General features: G+C 37.1%; 1 protein-coding gene across 2 annotated transcripts in view; it reads left to right on the top strand.

Annotated features, from left to right (window-relative positions):
- The window catches only part of CDH13 (cadherin 13), a 398,606-nt gene that overhangs the window by 194,610 nt on the left and 184,251 nt on the right, over window positions 1-19,745 (top strand). For both annotated transcript variants that reach the window (XM_072346191.1, XM_072346190.1), the window contains exon 5: window positions 6,206-6,358. In XM_072346191.1, coding sequence (XP_072202292.1) covers window positions 6,206-6,358 — 153 coding nt within the window. The remainder of the gene's footprint in view (window positions 1-6,205; window positions 6,359-19,745) is intronic.

Here is a 19,745-nt window from a genome sequence, read left to right as displayed (position 1 = left end):
AAAAAAAATCCTTCCTTCCTTTTTAAAGACCACCTTTTGAGATTTTCTTCATAGATTTTCATCAGTCACATCAAAGTCAGGTCTTTCCTAACAACTGTAACCTTGTATCTACTTCAGCAGGTTGTCATTCAAAAGCTGGTGCTCCTCAAATTCCTTCAAATAAGTAGACTTAGTTAGTAACCTAAGTAGCAATAAAAATATGATGATTAAATTGCTACTGATAGGCCAAATCAGCCAGCTGAAAATCCAGGCCTTCTGTGTCAATGCAGTATTCCAGATGATTCTGCTCTGAGATTATGAAAACCCATGTTTGTAAGTTTCATGCTGTTAGTAGAAGGAGACTGTTGTGTATCGATTCCTGTCTGCAGATACCTATCTGAAATCTGCTACTTCTGAGGAAAAGGGAATGTGAAAAGTATTTGTAATGAATCTTCTTGCTCTTTATACATTAAGAGCAAAGGGAAGCTGAAGAATCGCCTCCCACAACAACAACACACATCTGTATGTGTTCATGGAATTACTTCTTTCTACAAGCAAGTGCTCGCGGGTAGCTATTTGTATTGGTTAGATCCTCAGGTTTGGTAGATGAGGCTTGCAGGCCTCAGTGCTGCAGTGGGTTCTTTGAAGGAAATGTCACATCTGTACAACAACAAACCTCAAACAGGAGGGGCCCACGGGTGCTCAGGGCTTCCACACGCATGCAGTAATTATGTTCTATTTGGACACCTGTGCATCTTATACAAAACTGAGCTGAACTTTGAGAAGTCCGTGCATAATTACAATCAAAAGCCATTCTGTTGAGATGGTATATTTTGGATGAATATGAAATGTCCTGTCTGCATTGATTATTCTGAAATGAGCTCTAAAAATGAGGACTGCTGGTGAAAGCACTTCACCACTTGCTGATATACCATGTTGTTTTCATACATTAAAACATTATGTTGACATACCTGTCTACAGAATTTAATAAACTTGGTGAACTTCAAATTCAGAATTGTTCTTATTATAGTGACTCAAACCTTGCATTTGCACAGCTGTAATGAAGTGACAGAAGGATTCCAAGTTCTTCTCAAAGCACGGCCCCCGTTCCACATGTACTTAAACATCTTCATTGCATGGCTACATTTCTATTTTCTTCCTGTACCTGAAGTTCTAAATGTACTACCTGACAGGAACAGTTGTGCAGTCTGCAGCCCATCATCAGTCCTGCAAAAATGAATCAGAAGTATGTCACTGCTATGTAATTTTAACAGCATTATTCCTTAATTTGACACTTCCTATAATTGTTTTCCACCATAAAGTTCATTAAAAAACCCCATCTTCTTAACTTGATAATAATAATGCATGATTTTTCATTTTCATAATTTGTTTTAGTTTCAACTCCTGATTCTTTTATTCCAATGTTATTTCTGGGTCACTTGGTGTAAAACCTTCCCTGTGTGAGGTATTTGTTCAGCTAGCAATCAATACCTCAACAATTCTGTATTGCTGGTTAAAAAAAAAAGCTTCAGTTTGCAAACATCTTGGTATAATGATCATGCGTGTGGTCTTGTGTGAGGAATGTTTTTATGCAGTTTCTAAGAGCTGTAAGAGAACCGATACAAAAGAATGCAAATAAGTACCAGCTGATCTTGTTATAATGGGTTTGCCCAGTAGACGTTTGTGCACAAAAATCCAAACAGGTTTTGGTTATTTGTCTCTTACAGCTTAAACTGAGTCTTGGGGATCCGAAATAGATATTTTTACTTTAAAATCCTGACTTATGGCTTTGTTTGCTGAGTTAATTTAAGTCTTTTGTCTTCTAAGCATATACTTTACATGAGCATCTTTAATTGCTGATGACGTTTTTTTAGTATATTTGAGTTTTGTAGATATTATTCCGACTATATCAATTTTGCCTGTGTTTCGGAGAACATATTGAAGGAGCATTTGTGCAGATGTATTTAAGTTAATAGTTATTTTTTAAGGTTGGTGATAGCAAAAGTACATTTTAATGGACCTGACTGCAAGGCTTTCTTTCTGAATAGGAAGAAAATGGCATAAAACACATAATGTTGTATATAGTTCATTTGTTTTATCCCCGGTTACCATGAACAGAGGACACAGCCATGTAGAAGAATTTTAGTACTTCTGTTGCCTTTATTCTTTCAATAAATCACCCAGAAGTTCCTGAGCATCACCCATATATTGAACAAATTCTGATTTAAGCCCAGGTCAGACATGTAGGTGAGACTGGAGAGATGCATCTGCTTTTGTCAAAGAGCAGAACTAAGTTCCCATGATTAACTAATTGATTTAATCCTTAATTAATGAAGACTGCTGCATTGAGAACTGACAGACTTATTAAAGTGATTGAACCCAGCAAATTTAAATGAATTACTTTATAACCACAAGTGCTGTATGTTTGTCTTGTGGTAATGAAGAACTGGGTGCTGGTTTGGGCGTTTGAATAAGGATGGGAGTATTTTGCATTTATCTTGATTTGGATAGTGCCAAGCACAAAGAAAACATGAAAGTGACTGAAGCAAACAGTGAGACTGCTGAACATGGATGGTGCTGTTAAGCATAGATTTATTATGGCTGCGGAATGGCAAAGTCTATCTCTGGGAGTAATGTGTGCTTTTTTACTAGTTCTATTTCTCTTCTCTTGAGAACACAGGTTTGCTTTTGTGGTAAACCTGTAACAAAAGAGAGATCACAATGTTGGAATGAGTTTAGCTGGAGGGGGTACATAATGTCAGCAGAAAAACAGCACTTGGTAAATATGTTACATCTCTGGTTGAGCAAAAAGCAGATCCTGTCAGCAGAGCAACCTGTTTTCTTGGAAATGTCTCTTAGATGAGCAGAAGTCTACACTATTTGCCTTTTTGGAAATAGCATTAATAATAATAGTAAGTGAATGCTGTTTTGTCTTGGGTGTTATATACGTGGTTCTGACATCAATTCCTTCCATTTCCAATGTGTTTGTTCTTCTGGGCGTGGGAAGTTGCTGGTAATTCCTGTTGATATGGGGGAATGAATCATGTTTGCATCTACACTGTCCTATGAGTCCTGGGAGGCCTTCATAAATCTACATTGCTGTGAGATGCTCAGCTGGCATCTGTTGTGCCTGTTGCATATGCCCATGTTCAGTTGGGTTGGAAGGGAGCTTTGAAGACCAGCTTGTCCCTAACCCTTGTTGTAACCTAACCTCTGCCACTAGAGTGGGCTGCTCAAAGCCCCAGCGTGGCTGACTCTCAGTGTTTCTAGCAGTGGGGCATCTCACCAGCTGCAAATGAAGCAGCTTTGTACTCAACAGATAGTCGCTGTCATGTGGTGCAGACATTTCCAGTATTAAAACCTGCTCCAGAGTTCCTAAAGCTGGGAAATAAGAGTTTCTGTCTGGACTGTAGGAGTAGCAACCGGAGAAATTGAAAAGCAGTGTCCCAAAGCAAACATTCCTGCTGAAATAATCTGGCCTTGTTTGTTTGTTTGTTTGTTTCTTCGGCAGCATTGCTGTGTATTACACATTGTAACCTAGGAAATTCTCACATGAACAGTGTGGTGGTTTAGACAATATTCAGAATAGCAGTCTTGCCAGAGATGTCAGACAGCCCTCCTGTTCTTTCTTCTTTGCTCTTGTGGAAGCTGCAAACCATATGGCAAATAAACCAGATTTTTATTAAACTCTTCATTGTACTGCACTGTTGTGAAGTGGGAAATGCACTTTCTTTGAACTATGCAGCCATTATAGAAGCTTCTTAATTAGGAGATGTTAAGGTTCTTCTTTACATTCCTGGGAGTATGTAGCTCCCTCTTGTGGCTAATTATGCATTTGTACAAAATCATACTTCTCAAGATTATTTTCTGTATTGCCATCATTGCTCCTGAACAAATGATGTGGTGGAATATGGAGCATCTCTAACCTGAATTTCTTATTACTACATCAAGCATGAGTTGCTGTGCAATAATAGCCTAAATGGCTAACTAGATAGAAGTGTTTGCACATACCTGCTCTGTGAATGTGCCTGTTTCCCAAGGCTTTGAGAAGGCTTAGCAGACACATGCAGTCCTTTAGGAGAAGAAAACACCTCTACCTTTTCTACCTTCTGGTAACTCAACTGTTCTTGTACTGAGGAATGGTTACAGTTGTAGTTGGGATTCATTGCATCTCCAAGGATTACAGACAGTTCAGGTACCAAACAGAGATGCTGTGCCATCAAATTCAAGGGTAAATCTTTGCAGATTTGGAGTCATGCTTGCAGGGTATCTTCTTACTGCTATCATTATCACTTTCTACTATAAAGAAGGACCTTTATGTGATTATCAGGAATTAGTTTAATAAATTGCCCTGCAGCATATAAATAAAGCCCATGATTTGTTCTGCTTCCTTCCTGTGGTTTGCTGTAACTGAGCCCTCTTGCCTGTGCTGTGTCTTCAGTGTGTTATAAACAGTCAGGAAATAGTTGACAGCTGTGGTGGATAGGACTGTTGTGCAGACAACTCTGAGTAATGTTTGTGTGCTGGCCTGTGGCTGTGCTGGTGCCTTTCAAATCACTCTTATATTACACGGGAAGGAGCACTTGTCTTCTTGCAATAAGGCTCAAAAATTGGGACAGGGGATGAGCAAAGCTGGGCAATGACCATGGCACTGATTTGTTAAAGCAAAAGGAAAACATCAGTTTAAGCTTGATATAACAAACAAATGAACAGCAGAGACTGGTCAAAGCAGGAACTGAACAGCCAGTAGCCTTTTGGTAGCAGCCATTTAGTTTTAAATCTCATCACAAAACCTGAAGCACAACATTAGTTTGCCCTTCTGTCACCTGCCTCTGTGTTTTGTCATGGCACACTCAAAAATACACAGGAAGAAATCTTCATCATTAGTGTTTCTTACTGGGAGGAGGAAGGAGAAAAGAAGGTGAAACAGGTTTTTACTTTGAAATTTCTTCTTATCCCAAAGGATTTAAGAATTAAAACTTTATCTCTGAAAGTGCTGATTTCTTATTTCATAACTTCTGGCTGTTTTTTCTCAATTAAAGTGAAGGAATAATGATTATAGAGTTTAGACAAAATCTCGCTGCCCAATAATATGCCAACCAGCACTGCTGAACCCACAGCAATAGGGCAACAAACATGTATTTCCTCAGGGACATTATTAAACACTCTGCATATTTATTATCTCAAAATGGGAATGGGTCCAGCTTCCTAATGCTGCTTGCTCCTTTCTGTTCCTGAGTCGTGATTCAGAATAGCATATAAATATTTGACTTAAGATTTCTGCAGAAACATTAAGGATATAAAATTGCTAGAAACAAAAGAACATGAAACAGCAGTGGAAAAGAATGGCTTGGCAAGATTGTCAGCCTTAAAGGGCAAGATTAGTTTATAATCCTTCTAGATTCTGGTGTGCAAATACAAATTTGCAAAGCATGTAGTTTATAAGATACATCGTGTAGCTCTGCAAGTTTACATATGCTACTGTCAGTAATGTAAGACAGCCTTGAAATTGGATTTTTAGGGATTTTTTCTCATTGGGAAACAAGGTAGTGATAGTAACCAGGAGTTTCTATATACATATTTTTATATAAGTATCCAAAGGTCTGGATGGACAGTGGATGAACTCCATCTGTGTCAGTAAGCAGAGTGCTGGGCAGGGCATCCGGAAATCTTTGTGAGGTTTTTCCTTGGTTTAAAATCCTGGGAAAGGAGGAACATAGAAGGGAATCATGGAAAGAACAGCATCCCCAAAGTCAGCTGCTGTGATGATGAGAACTGCTAATAAAAAGGGTTGATTAATTGGAAAATAATGTAAAGGTTGCTGTAAAATACTCATTCCTTGTGTCACTTGGGGGAATGTCTCATCTTTCTTTTTTTTTTTCCCCGGTTGTGTTTTCTTTTTCCTTGTAGGATTTCTTTGCAGCTGTTTTACTGATATAACTGGAAATAGAAAAAGAAATAAAATGTCACATGTTAGTCATGGAGTGAATACGGTAGCATGGAATAACAGAAACTTCGAGTTGTGAAATAAAAGACAGCAAAGATAAGGCTAAGGGCGTGATTAGCTTTTCCATGGCTTAACAAAAGAACTGTGGAGTGTTTTCAGAATGATTGGAGACATATTTTATGTTTTTAGATTATTGACAGGGATAAAAATTGAAATGGCTTATGTGGGTTTAAAAGCATTTATAACATGGCCTCTAACTTCTTGTTTTCTTCCATGCAGGTCATCAGCAGTGAAGGGACAGAGGGAGCAAAGTTCCGACTCTCTGGTAAGGGAGTAGATCAAGACCCGAAAGGAATTTTTAGAATCAATGAGATCAGTGGGGAAGTCTCTGTGACCCGATCCCTGGATAGAGAAGCAATAGCCAATTATGAGGTGAGTGCTCGTCACAATTGAATCTCCACTTCTGTGTTGGTAATATATACTTCTGAGTGTGTGCATGTTAGCTTTTGAAAGGACTGAAGTTGCTGAAGGCTAAATTACGAGGCACTGCCCTGTAAAATTTCTAGAAGAACCGGTTATCCTTTTGAAATTGTAAATGTATGTATTTTCACACGCAATTGAAACTCTGCTCTACTTTCTGCATGTCATTTCTGTCATTCATTGTTAGTAGGAGTACTGTCTGAAAATCGTGTATGCATTTGATTTGTGAATACAAAATCATGTTCAGACAAAAGGAGGTATTTGGGGTAAGTTGCCTCTAAGGCACTGCGTGGTTATTATTCTGTTTTTTAATTGTCAGGTTGTCAATAGCATATGTTATTCATCTCCATTTTGCTGCAATAGATATCTTTTAATTCATCTACAAGAGGGTTCTGTTGATAGGAGAATGTTAACAGATCCATCACTGCCAAATGTGTAACTTGAACAAAGAGTACACAAAGGATTCCCATCCTTGTCAATACATGCTACATTTTTCCCCATTGAACGAATGATCATAAAAACATAGAATCTTAGAACAAGTCTTAGATATCTATAAAGTAACTTCACGATGTCTTGAAATGCATAGAGGATCTGTAAATTCACATTTTCTCCCTAGCTCTGGAAATGTGCCCTCAGCTAAATTGTCTCTTGACACTTGGGTATAGACAAGCAGCTGGAATCAAAATGGCTGAGATTTGTGATGGTTGAGCTAGGAGCTTTCTGTCCCAGTGTGGTGGGTCTGACCTCTGTGTCCTTGTGCAGAGTGCAGTGTATGATGCTCCAGCCATACAGGGCATGGAGTCATTAACAGTTCTGAGTGCTGTCCTGGCCTTGTTGTGTCTTCTGCTGTGTAGTAATCAATACTTCCACTTCCAGTGCTGCTTTCTCTCCTTTTCTGGAAGAACATTCTTGTTAGGTGACCAGTTGTGCTCAAAAAGTGCTGCAAAAATTTACCACATGTTGGTTTTTGACACTTTAATGTCTACTTCTCATCTGGGCTTATAGTGAAATGTATGTTAACCACTGGCATAGGATTTATGGCAGTTGCTGCCGTCCTTCTTAAAAGAGAAACATTGCAGTTTCTCTTTATAATTCTGTTTCTTGTCTTCATTTTCCAGCTGTTTCTTATTTTATCCATACTGGCTTTCTTCCTTAATGTATTCAGTATAAACCTCATATAGTATATTTTTTTTACTGGATAATCATAGTAGTGTTTTCAACCTAATGCATCAAACCACAAATGGCCCTCCTATCTGATCTGGCAAAGCACACTCTTAAATTAAGACAGAAACATTTCCCTAGAGGAGCCTTTTTGAAGCAATGCAAATTATATACAAATAGTGCAATGTAGTAGATTATCCAAAGCAATGCAAATGTCTATCCTAATAGGCTGCTGAGCCTCCTAACCTGTTATATCACACTCTGCTCAGCATGCTCACTGGCATCCTGTTGTGCAAAATGTAGTTGGGAAGTTCTTTAGAAGGAGAACCCTCAGCTACATTTAGTCTGTCTTTGAGTCCAGCCCATTTTGGTTTTTCCACGTATCATGGTGTCAGGAATGCAGCAGTTTTCCTCGATTTCCTTGATATGCTGACAGATGAATTACTGTAAAGATTCTTAGATATCAGTTTAAAATTTGTTTTGAACCTTTTTTTTGTTAAATTCCTCCCTTCCAACTTCTCCCTCCTCCACAGTTTTGATGTCCTTACAGATTAAGTTCAAAGCAAAGGGCAAACAAGGAAAGATCTGCAGGAAAAAATGTATATATTCTTTTCAAGCCATCTTACCATCAAATATACAATTAGTGCTAGGACAGGGATAACAAAATGAGATTCATCTGAATCATTCCAGCTACACAGTAGGCTGCAGTGCATTAGAACTGATTTATTTCTTATTCTCAGTGTATATGTACTCAAGGGATGAGAATTAAAGCGTATGCTAATAGGACACAAAATAGAGCTTTGTGTTCGTGGTATTTCATCGAATTTTGCAGCTTTTACCATCCATGTGCCTCGCAACATTTTACATTAGCTAAAGCTATTTAATCTATTATAAGAATGTGTTGTTCTTTGTATCATTGAATGTTCACAAATGCTTTTTCCTGCCCTGTTTATCCTGGAGGAATACTGAAAAGCATGTAGGACTTCTCCTGATGATATTCATTACAAGAGAAAAATGATTAAATTAGAGGACAACCAAATCCCACTCAGAAAACCATTGATTGTCTGAGTTAATTGCCACTTTCCACTGTTTGTTTTAATTATTTTATTTTTAGGAAGGGATAGAAAACATTCCCAAACGAGAGTGAGAAAATTAGAGATTCAGGGCCTACCAAAGTGCATATGCAGCCCAGGTGCATGGCAGTTATGCTTCTGTGCTAGCTAACCTTTTGTTTAATAGCAAGAGAAACTCAAGGAGGAAAGAGGAACATAAGGCAGCCATGTTAACAAAGTGGTCCTCACCACCAGGCCCCTTGTCACAGCTGGCTTATTTGATTGATTTATCAGTTGTTCTTTATGGAATGAGTTAAACTATTCAAAAATGGACTGGTATGTGAAAATAACAACCAAAAATTAACATCAAGGGAGAGTAATTGTTGCAGTGAATATGACATAACCACTTGCACATTTCAAAATGCGTTGGTTCCTATTAAGGAAATGAAGGTGTGCCAGAAGAAGTTACATGAGAATCCAAAAGTCACTACATTCAAATGAGCCAGTGATATTTTTTGTCTCGTTTATATGAAATTATGCTTAGTAAACAGACAGAGTTTAGTTTGTAGATTACCATGACTGAGATGACCTAAATTAAGTTAAAAAGAACTACATTTTGTTCTTTATTCATCTATATTCATCTTCTGAGCATCAGTGGCAAAGTGACAGCCAGCCAATGGCGGCCTTTCTGTCAGGTGCCAAGATGTCGTCACCAAAAGCTTCTTCATAGCTGCAATCAGCAGTGGTATGAAAATGAGAGCTGTGACCAAATGTACCTGGGCAATTTGCACTGATAATGAAGAGTTAGTTTTACTTATTTTTGTTCTGAATTGAAAAGCTTTGTTTGCTTTAGAGAATACTTAACAATCCGAGCTGTGAAATCAGCTTTCAACTTTACTTCTTTTTGTAATTGCCATCACTCGTATGTGAGAGGTTGCCTTGTGACTGATGGACTGAGATCATCAGAACCCTAACAGTACTGAAAAGGAGATGAGGTCTATTCTCTATGTGTTACTGTTTCTCTGTGTTGGATAACTAGACTGAGAGCAGGATAAAGAATTGAGACCACTGAACAGCAACTAAATATTTTTGTGAACTGCATTAGTTCAGTTCTCCTATTCTGTGACTGAGAAGATGCGTACATGCTTGCAGACCTGGGCTCTGTTTGTGAGCTTGACTGAGAACAAAATATGGAGACTCAGCACAGGCACAAAGAAAACTGATGTGATTTTGTGGCAAAGATGTTCAAGTATTTTTGCAGACAAAAAAAGTAGCAAAGTAGTGCGAATGCCCAGACATAAACAGCTGTAAATCATCTGGTACAGGAAAATGAATTTGTCTTCTATGTAAATCCAGTTTACTGCAGCCACATCTTTTTCACAGTAACTTAATGTACTTTGATACCGAATCTCTGCAATATGCAGCATGGAGATAGTAAGCATGTCTCCCTCCTTTTTGAGAAGGAAAGGATTTGCTTCTAATTTTGAGACTGGTCTAAACTGCATTTTTATCTTAGTTATCTGCACTGGTAGAATTCTATGACATATAAGTGATCTGCTCTGTCTTGAGCTGAAACCAATTATTACTGGGAAAGGTCAGACCTCTGTCATCTCCCACTAATTTCCTGAATAAGAGAAGGCACTCAGCAACCAATGAGAGAGAGTTTTGGTCTTCTGGAGGCATAAGTTTCTGTAAACCCTGTTTGACTCAATTAAGACATAAATGATATACTGGGAGGACCTATCAACACTCCCAAACTTCATGTGTTATATCAAAAAAGCTTGGATTCGTGGTAGGCTACAGACTTGTCCAGGATGAATCCTGCTGTTTTATCAGTACAAAGAGAAAGGAATTTTAATGGGGAAAAAAAAGAGTAGTTTTTGTGTAGCTAATGGACATGATTATTAGTGAGAAACTTCCATATGTAAATGAGTTGTATTTAGATCAGCTGACATACAATTGAAAAATCTGGAAATGAGAAAGTTTTCTTGCTTACATTATATGCATGTAGAGAGTGCATGAAATGTCAATATAAAAGAAAATATATATAGTTAGAATATGATTACTTACAACCAGTAAAACACATGTTGCAGACGCTGGGTAAATCTAGAGGTGATTGCTTTGAATTAATTTCATGCTTTGGCTACACAGAGAGAGAAATTAATGCTGACTGAGAAAGTGCCATTAGGCTCTTCCCAAGCAGCACTACTAGAAGCTTAGCTGTCCCTACATGGTCTTGTTAGGTTGGTGTTGTGCTGGTGACCATGCAGCTGGCAAAGCTCCGTGGTTTTGTAGTGCTTGATTTGAATCTCCCTTGAGAGATCAAAGAGCTGCTGTTGGTCTCTGTAATCTCTGATGAAGTGCTCAGTCTACAGAATGGTACTATAATACGGAGGTCACTGTGAATCTTAAGGAAACTTGTTCTTCATTCTGACAATACTGTGTTAGTACTGATCACCGTTTCTGACATGATTGTCTGAACTAAGCACTGCTTTTGCTTGTGTGGGAAAAGGGTGACATAAATTAATCTGTCAACATAAGAAGTTATTTTCATTTAAAAAATGAGTGATGGATTGATTTAAGAAAAATTGCTGCTTCCTGTTGCTGTGTAACAAGTGGATTTAGAGACAGAAGACATGTAAAGATGATGCCCTGAATTGGAGAAAAACAGGTATCTTATTTAATCTATTTATTTATTTTTCCATTGAGATTATAAAAAGGCAAGATCGAGCATTAGCAGATGTCTCATTGAAGCTGAAAGCAGCAGTACAAACAAACCCAACGGAAGCAAAGGTCCGGATAGTTCAGTGAGATCTGTGTGGGCAGACTCATGAATTCATGGGAGACTTTTAGCCTTTGTTCTTCTTGGAGGTGAGAATCAGGGTGGTCACCGTAACTGTGTACATAAATATTTGAGCACATAAATTTTTCATAGAATCACACTTCTTAGAACAAAGATTTAAGCAGTTGTTTGCACAGCTGGGATTTAGGTAGGATGTCAAACTCATGGGAATCTCTTCCATTTTTTCCAAGATTTTTCTATGAAATAAAATGAAAATTGGACAGGAAATTGTGTGTTTTTTTAATGCATGTTTTCCCATTCTGTCTTAGGGGAACAAGATATTTATTGGGTATAAACTCTCTAATTTACCATATCTTCTTTTTTTTAATGTAAATCGTCTATTCAGTATATACTGTAGATCTTGATGTTATGAGGTATCAGCAGGGCACTATGATTCGTTTTAGAAACCACTAGCATCCTCATCTCACTTATGTGGAAAGCATACAAAAGTCAATAGTTGGTTCTGTTGAAGGGCATTTATTCTTAGACCTAACTCACATGACTTGGACATTTCTGCTGTTCAACTGTTACATCATGTGTGGCAAGAATGGAAAGAAGCTTTGTTACAGCAAAGAATTGCTGAAGGTTTGTTTAAACCTGTACCTTGTTGGGTTTTCATGCTAAAAATAACTGAAATTCCACATCCTGAGCAAAATTAGCATTTTTTATTGTGGAGCATGAGGTGGGAATGCACAGCAGTGAGAAATAAATAAAGAGTCGAGTTTACTGAGACAGTAATAAATGAGGAGAAATTTGGTTTTGTGTTTGGTTCTGTTTCTTTGTTTTTATTAGTATTGCAGTAAGAACGCTACTCCTGAAAAGAATAATGATGTGTTCAGTAAAACAAGAAGAGACTAATAGTGCTTTTGTCATTTTATATTTATAGGCTGTGCAACTATTTTTACTCTTTTAATTAATTGCATTTTAAAGCATTGAAATGTCATGAGGCTTCTTTTTACTTTGGGTGTTCTGTTTATTTCTTTTTTTTACCTGCTTGTGTTATAGCAACCTTCAGTATTTCTTGCTGAAGATTAAACGTTCTAGGTGTAGCATAAATACTTGGAAAGACAATGCTGCCCTTTCCCCAAACATTATGCTTTCCTACAGTGAAGGGAAGCAGTGTGTCTTGTTTTGCAAGCACAGATTATTGTCTCCAGTCTTATGCAATGATGGATGGGGCAGCAGTTTTGCAGAGATTACTGATGTGTCGTGCATCTGGGCAGGGCATGTCAGCACTGAATGCAGGGATGAAGCAGTAGGTGAGTTCTTGCAGCTGGGCCTGTGCCCCTCATCACTTCATGTGGCACAGTACTGTACCATCTGTCGCATTGCGGTCTGCTGTGTGCACAAACATGCCTCATGTATGCACTCATGTATGCAAACATGCCGTTTAGAAGGTTAGAGGAAAAAATGGAGTATTTTTTTTGGTTGGAGTGGGTCATAAAACATGCTTAGGAAGTCTTGTTTTCTTCAGAAACTTTTCTCAAGTCCACTTAGACTCACTGTTCCATCTGACCACAGCTAAAGCAGAAACCATTAACCTTGTGTTTGTGAATAGGGATGTTTATGTGTGAGATGTCCCATTTCATATAAACCTACATATGAGGTGTGTATTCATTTTCTTGGGATGAGTGCATGAGTTCTGGAGTTCTTCAACCTTTGCTAAGCATGCAAGCACATTGCATGAAGCCAAGCAAGTTCTCACTAGTCTGACTTTTTTCACCATCTGATCAAACCTACCTGGTTTTAGGACTTGATTTTAATAAAATGTCCCTCAATGTTGTACTTTGTGTTAATAAATAATGTTGCTAAAAGGTTTTCTTAATATGCAGGATCTGAACATTTCCTGAATGAGCTTTTTTGGTCAAAAATCAGAATTTTTCTGATCTAGTTGCTAGACAGACGCTGATTTCTATTTCTGTTTCATCATCTTGAAAACATAAATCTGAAACCATCTCTAGATTTATTTAAGTTTTTAATTATTATTGTCATTATTAATAAAACTGTAGCATGACCTGTAGCGATGTACTCCTTGTTTACATCCTTTATTTCTCACATTTACTTCCTTCCCTTCTTTATTTTTTAACTAAGACAATGAATTCATGATATTTTTATGTCAGTAATTTCTTCTCTGCAGCTAGAGGACCTTCTGTCTGCTCTCTGACCTCTTGTTCTTAATGTACCTGAAAAAAATCATATTACTTCTCTTAAGCCTTTTTTGCAATCTTGTTTCCATTTTCCACATTTTGGATCTTTTTTTCCCCTTGTACTTAAATGTCATTCCATAACCTTTCTACTCACCATCTGTCTTTGCTCTTCATTTCTCCCACTTACACTTTTTCTACACCCTCTGCATGTCCTTATTCAGACATACTGACCCTTCTATATACTGTGTTACGAGGGGCATGCATAACCATCATCCAGGCATCGGTTTATTTTGTTGTTGTGCAGAACAGCACCGTGTCTTCATAAATGGAGTTCCACGTTACTCATTCTAATCAGGTGTATTCAGAAAGAAATTCCTTTTGAATCCCATGTTTTGGAAACCTTGGACTTTGGATTACTTGCTACACCAACCTGCCTTTTCTTTAAGGAAAAGCCTATGTAGTTGATATGTGATAAGAAATTTGATGGAAAAGGGAGTTTTATATACTCTCTAATACTTTTTAGATTGTGTATCTCTTCAGTCTAAATAAACATATTAAGAAGTACATGAATGCCTGGAAAAGCCTAGCATTTAGTTTATGAAATATTAAAATCTGTATAGGTAGGTAGGCTATCTTCAATCTTTCAGCTCCTGCTTTTTCTTGTATCAATATGTAGGAGCCCAAATACATTGGAGTTATGTCACAGGGCCTCTACCATGGCATAGTCATTGTTACATATTTTTTCTATGCCTGCAAGAGAATTTGAGGAAAAGTAGTTGTTTGGGCCATGAAAGCTCCACATATCTGTGGGTTGTAAAAGTAAATTTAATAAGGGAAGATGGTTATAAACCAGAATCCACACAGCAAATATATATTTTTAATTATTTTATAATTCTTGGGCAAATATATCAGCTGCATCTCTGTTACTGCATTGATGGCAATTAAACCAGTCCAAAATTTCTTAATTATACCATTTCTCAGTTATCTGTGGAGAGTTATTAACTCTGAGCCTTAGGCGTTCTGCTTTCACCTTCTGAGCCATTGCTGGTCCCAAGCATTTAAAATATGCAAGTCAGATCCCCAAAGCTTGCCTGAAAATTTTATACTGATGCACTGAGATCCTTTTATTGTGGCTTTAGGGCTTTTCTTTAGGTCCACAGCATCTGAACGTTCCAAGTTCTCTTTGCCAGTTACACATTTGTCTCTTTGAAATGGAAATATGACAGGACTTGATAGGCGGAGCTTTGAGAAAGCCACCAAGCATAATGAAACTCAAAGAGTTGGCAGCTCTGCCTGTTGCAAGCCATGCTTTATCAATCTCCATTTCAACCTCATTACTCTTCCATGGTGAAAACACTCATGAAAAAAAAAGGGTTGTTCTTTTACATTCACATTTTTCCTCCTTTAGATCTTTATCAATGCATAACAGCAGATGAACAAAAGAGTTGTAGCAATCTGCAGCTATAAATAGAGAGCACTGTATGATTGTACCGTTATGGAAATTTTAGTTGGCATCATTTTGTTAACATGTAGATGATAAAAGTCTTGCTGTGTTTGTCCTCATTTACTCAGGTCATTACTAATTATTTCTTAATTATACACACTCCTAAAATCCAAGCTATATTTAGGTGAATGTTTTCTTCTTATTTTTTTTTTTTTATTTTCCAGCAGCTCATTAACAAAAAGTCACTTTGGTTTAAAATTTTTTAACAGAAAATTTGTTGTTTATATCAGCACACACAAAATAGTTCACTGAGACTCAAGTGGTGGATCTTTCTGCTTTGAGGGGATTTCCTTCTAATTTCGTTTAGAAAACTCTTTGGTCTGTAAATATGCCACAGAGTTGATGGATTGTGAACAGTTGAAAGACTTGCTATTCTTGGCTATTTCTATACTATTTCCATGACGGTTGCTTCCTGCTTACACCACGCATCCAAAAGGACGGTGCTGGTTGAGAGCTTTCCTATCATATTGAGTCTCTTTAATCTAAACTTGTTAGACAGCCTGCAGCAGGAATGGGGGCTGGTAGATGTCCTGCCTGAACAGCCCACCACTGCTTGAAGCCCAACAGCTCAATAGAAAATGTCATAAACATTGTCCAGTTGGGACTGGAGACTTCTGAGTGGCAAAACATATGGATGAAATATTGCAAATGTGATATAAAGCTCTGTTTGATAGTTTTGTATCACTGAGGATTTTGGAGTAATGTTAATTGCAATGTTTTTCTAGTTTTTGTTCTTGTATCACGTTACCCTGCAGTTGTGTTTGTGGTTTTTATTTGCAAAATAGGAAGTTCATCTTTGTGGAATTCTTCCCAGCTTCTGCTCTAACATTATTCTTAGTATTAGTATTTACTTTTCATAATGGTAATTCAGATATGTGAATGCAGTGCATTGAAAATGCCTATTATCTATTTATGGCCCTATCATTATATATTTATTTCTTAAATGTAGAATATATATATACAGGTGATATGAATAAAGGTCACACATTTATTTGTAGATGCTAATAAAACGAAGCGATGTACTACTGTTATATTTTGTTAGTTTTACTAGGCTTAATGGATATAAATAACGGGATTATGATACGCTACTTTCAGATCTAAGTGGGAGTAAAATCTTAATGGCTTTAAACTGCTAATTTTTCTTGTTTTCTAAAAGAGTTTTAAGAGAACTTGATTTCTAAAACTTCCAAAGGTGCTCTGGAACCTTTACTGCATTTTACATTTTCCCCTCTGAAAAGGAAAGGAAATATTTGATATGAAAGAATGCCCTCCTGGGAAGTCATTTTATATGAGCTTCTGGGTGATCAATGGGACAGCTGTGCCCGCTGTATACAGGGGGATTGAATTTTACTCAACGGTCTTATGGTTAACAGGTCCACAGGCCTTATTCCCAACAATTGCAGATTTTCCTCAGCAAGGGATGCAGGGATGCAGTCATGGTCTCAGTCAGAAATGTAGAGCATCTGATGGAGACTTGGAGAAAATGTAGAAATGTTGGTACTTGTCAGGTCTAAAGTTCAGATCTTGGCATATGAAAATTTGTACTGAGTATTTACTATGCTCCGCAGAGTATATGTAATGACAATGACCTCATTAAGTAATGGATCCACTGTACATGAAACCAGTAAATTAAAGAACAATCGGCTGTGTTTTGGGGCTGTAAGCGCCAGCAGGCTGATTCTTCAAACATGTAATTTTCCTGTCATTCAGCTTTGCCGAATACAGTTGTGACTGTAGAGTAGCAGAAGAGCATAACTGCGTTTGTAACCTTTGATATATGAACAGTACATCAACTTGAAAAATATACTGCATTTTGTCAGGTTAAAATTGCAAAATTAATATTCAGCATTACTTCTAAGGCAACAAGACAGCTGATGATATTTGTATTCTTTTCCTATTAAGAATATATTTAGAATTGATATTGGCAATATATTTATTAAAGAAAATACCTTAAAAGAATTGATGTGTTTCAGAATGTGCATTTAATTTCACTTCATTTCTTTATTGGTAGCTTTGATCAATACTTTACTTACTAACTCTATCACTTTGATCTTGTGAGATGCAAGTGTATCAATCATTTCCCTAGTAAATTCTGACCGACACAACCAGACTGAAATATAAAGGCAAGCTGTCTCCTAGATCTTGTGTGTGGAATTAGTGAATTGGTTAGTTCAATTCCAAATGAAAATTACAATTAAAGGCAAAATTGCATCCCTTATGTTCCAAATCATTTCCCTGAAGCAGAGCCGTCAAACTGTAGGCTTTTGATGTGGATTTGTTTTGTTAAGAAACTCATTTTTCATGTATTTTTCCTACTCGTAAATCAAATTGTTACAATAATAGCAATTAGTAAGCAAAAAAGATATAATTGTGTTTTTTCAGCTCACAAGGGAAATTCCATTGATTTTTGAAAACACTGAAGATTGTTTCTATGAAAACAGTTACAAATAAGTAACATCAGGAGCATATAAAGATTTTTTTTTCCAATAGACTCAGCTAAAAGTATTTAAAATGACTGTGTAAACATCGTATATTCATTTGCAATTAGTATTTACAGGGCACTGATGTATGCCTTGCTGTAGCAGTCTCAGGGCAATGCCAAGAATTTCATAAGCATATTAATTCCTAATGCTGACAGTGTTTTGCTACCCTGTTATGAGGTTTTCCTTCATTATGTTTTCTTCTGAGCTTTATTTGAATATCCGCTAGCGTCCTTATGAATACATTTTCATCGCTTATTCCATTTTCATCACTGCCGTTTGTCCTTTTTAGTCCGTATATATGATTGTTCTGTGTTATTGGAAGTGACAACAGAACATCAACTTTTTTATCTCAGTGGTTTTTGAAAAGCTCAATGAGGTAGGGTTAGAGATTTAGTAGGTACTCCTCTTGATATAGTATCAATAGTAAAGCTGCACCTACCTTGAAGAATCCTTTGTACTTGCTGATGCCGCTCATACAGTAACTGTCTAATATTGAGCCAAGGCTAATTATTAGCTGTTTCCTATTAAGGCTGTAATATGTTAAGACAAAACCTAATAATCTTAGTAGCACTGTTGATGAGATAAGACTGAGATTCTAATATGTACAAGGGAAGAAAAAATAGATGGTTCAAAATAAGCTTTGCTAACAAACAATGATTTATCGTGCTAAATGTGGTCCTTAATAATACATATATATTTTTCTTCTTTTCTTTAGTCATTACAGCTATTATGATACAGGCTGTATCATCATTTTTATTGTTTCTGGATGAGTAGAAAAGTGAGTGTAAAATGGAGGGATATTAAAACTTTTAGAGTTCTTCTATATTAGACATTAAAAAATGCACAATGAAGGAAAGCATTTGGCTAGTTGCATTTGGAATCCATGTATATCTGACAACCACAGTTGCTCAAGATTCTAAGTTCTGGTGTTATGTCTGAAACACATACAACACATGAGGTGCCAGGTCCAATTAACAGTTTGATGGTGGTAAATCCATTATTCTTGGAAGGAGAATCCACCATCAGGAGACATTAATTCAATGTGACACAAACTGGGGTGTTTACATACAGCTAATTGCAGTGTCAGACATTCCGCTCTAATTGAGTTTAATTGTGGCAAAATTGGAGTTAATTAAAAGTTAATGGTATAGAGCACATCAGGTTGTTATAAACTAGGGATACATGTTTCATAGCCATATTATTGTTATTTAAATTGTGCTTTCAATTTCTGTGCCTTGTATTGGCACTTTGGCATTGTAAATATCTTCATATTACTGTAAGTGTTTTGAGTAGACACCTGGAAGTCTGTTTGTTTTAAAAATCTTAACGAAGTTTAGACTTGTTCATTATATATCAAAGTAAACGTACACGTGATGGTTCCAGCCACCTTTCTGAGACAAGGGTTGACTTCACCAGATTGCCAGTAGAATAGAAGAGAGAAATTTTAGTTTAGCTTACAAGAAGGATACTATTTTTGACATTGTCAATCATACTTTGGTCTGGAAATCTCACTCTTCACCTTTTTTCAGGAAACTGTCTTTTTCTGATTTGTCTTATCTCTGGCTTTTCTGTCAACATCTCTTCTGATGAATCTCCTTTCTGGGGGATTTTTCCTAAGTTGTCTTCACTTTCTTCTCTCTCTTCACCTCTTGACTGCTCGTGTGCCTTCCAATTATATGTAGGCTGACAGTTCCATCTCTATGCTGACCTCTCTTCTGATGGAATCCTATATCATAACCTTTTTCTGACATGCCTTTCTGGGTGTATTACTGATGATTCAGAAATAATCACTGCATCTTCCCTCTTCTATGTCAACACAAACAACACAACCACCCTCCTGCCAGTCGAGCAAGTAGACTCTCATCTTTTCTGCTTGCTCCATTCCATATCAGAATAATATAAGCACTTTATCCTACTGAATGGGAAAGATTACTTCAAGATATTTTCAAGGACTCCTGCTGTGATTTTGTTATTCTAGTGCTATAAACGGGATGTTACAGGTAGCTTCAAATAAGTCAGAGGATAAATACTTGCTCATGATTTGTTCATAATGCAGAAAAAATGGGGTCAGTCTTGTACCAGGTGGTCACATGGGCTCAGTTTTCTTCTTTATTGCTTAGTGCATTATTAAGAAATACGAAACCCTCAAG

This window comes from Excalfactoria chinensis, chromosome 11 (assembly GCF_039878825.1).
Source record: "Excalfactoria chinensis isolate bCotChi1 chromosome 11, bCotChi1.hap2, whole genome shotgun sequence".
Lineage (NCBI taxonomy): Eukaryota > Metazoa > Chordata > Aves > Galliformes > Phasianidae > Excalfactoria > Excalfactoria chinensis.
This window is presented reverse-complemented; position numbering and strand designations above follow the sequence as displayed.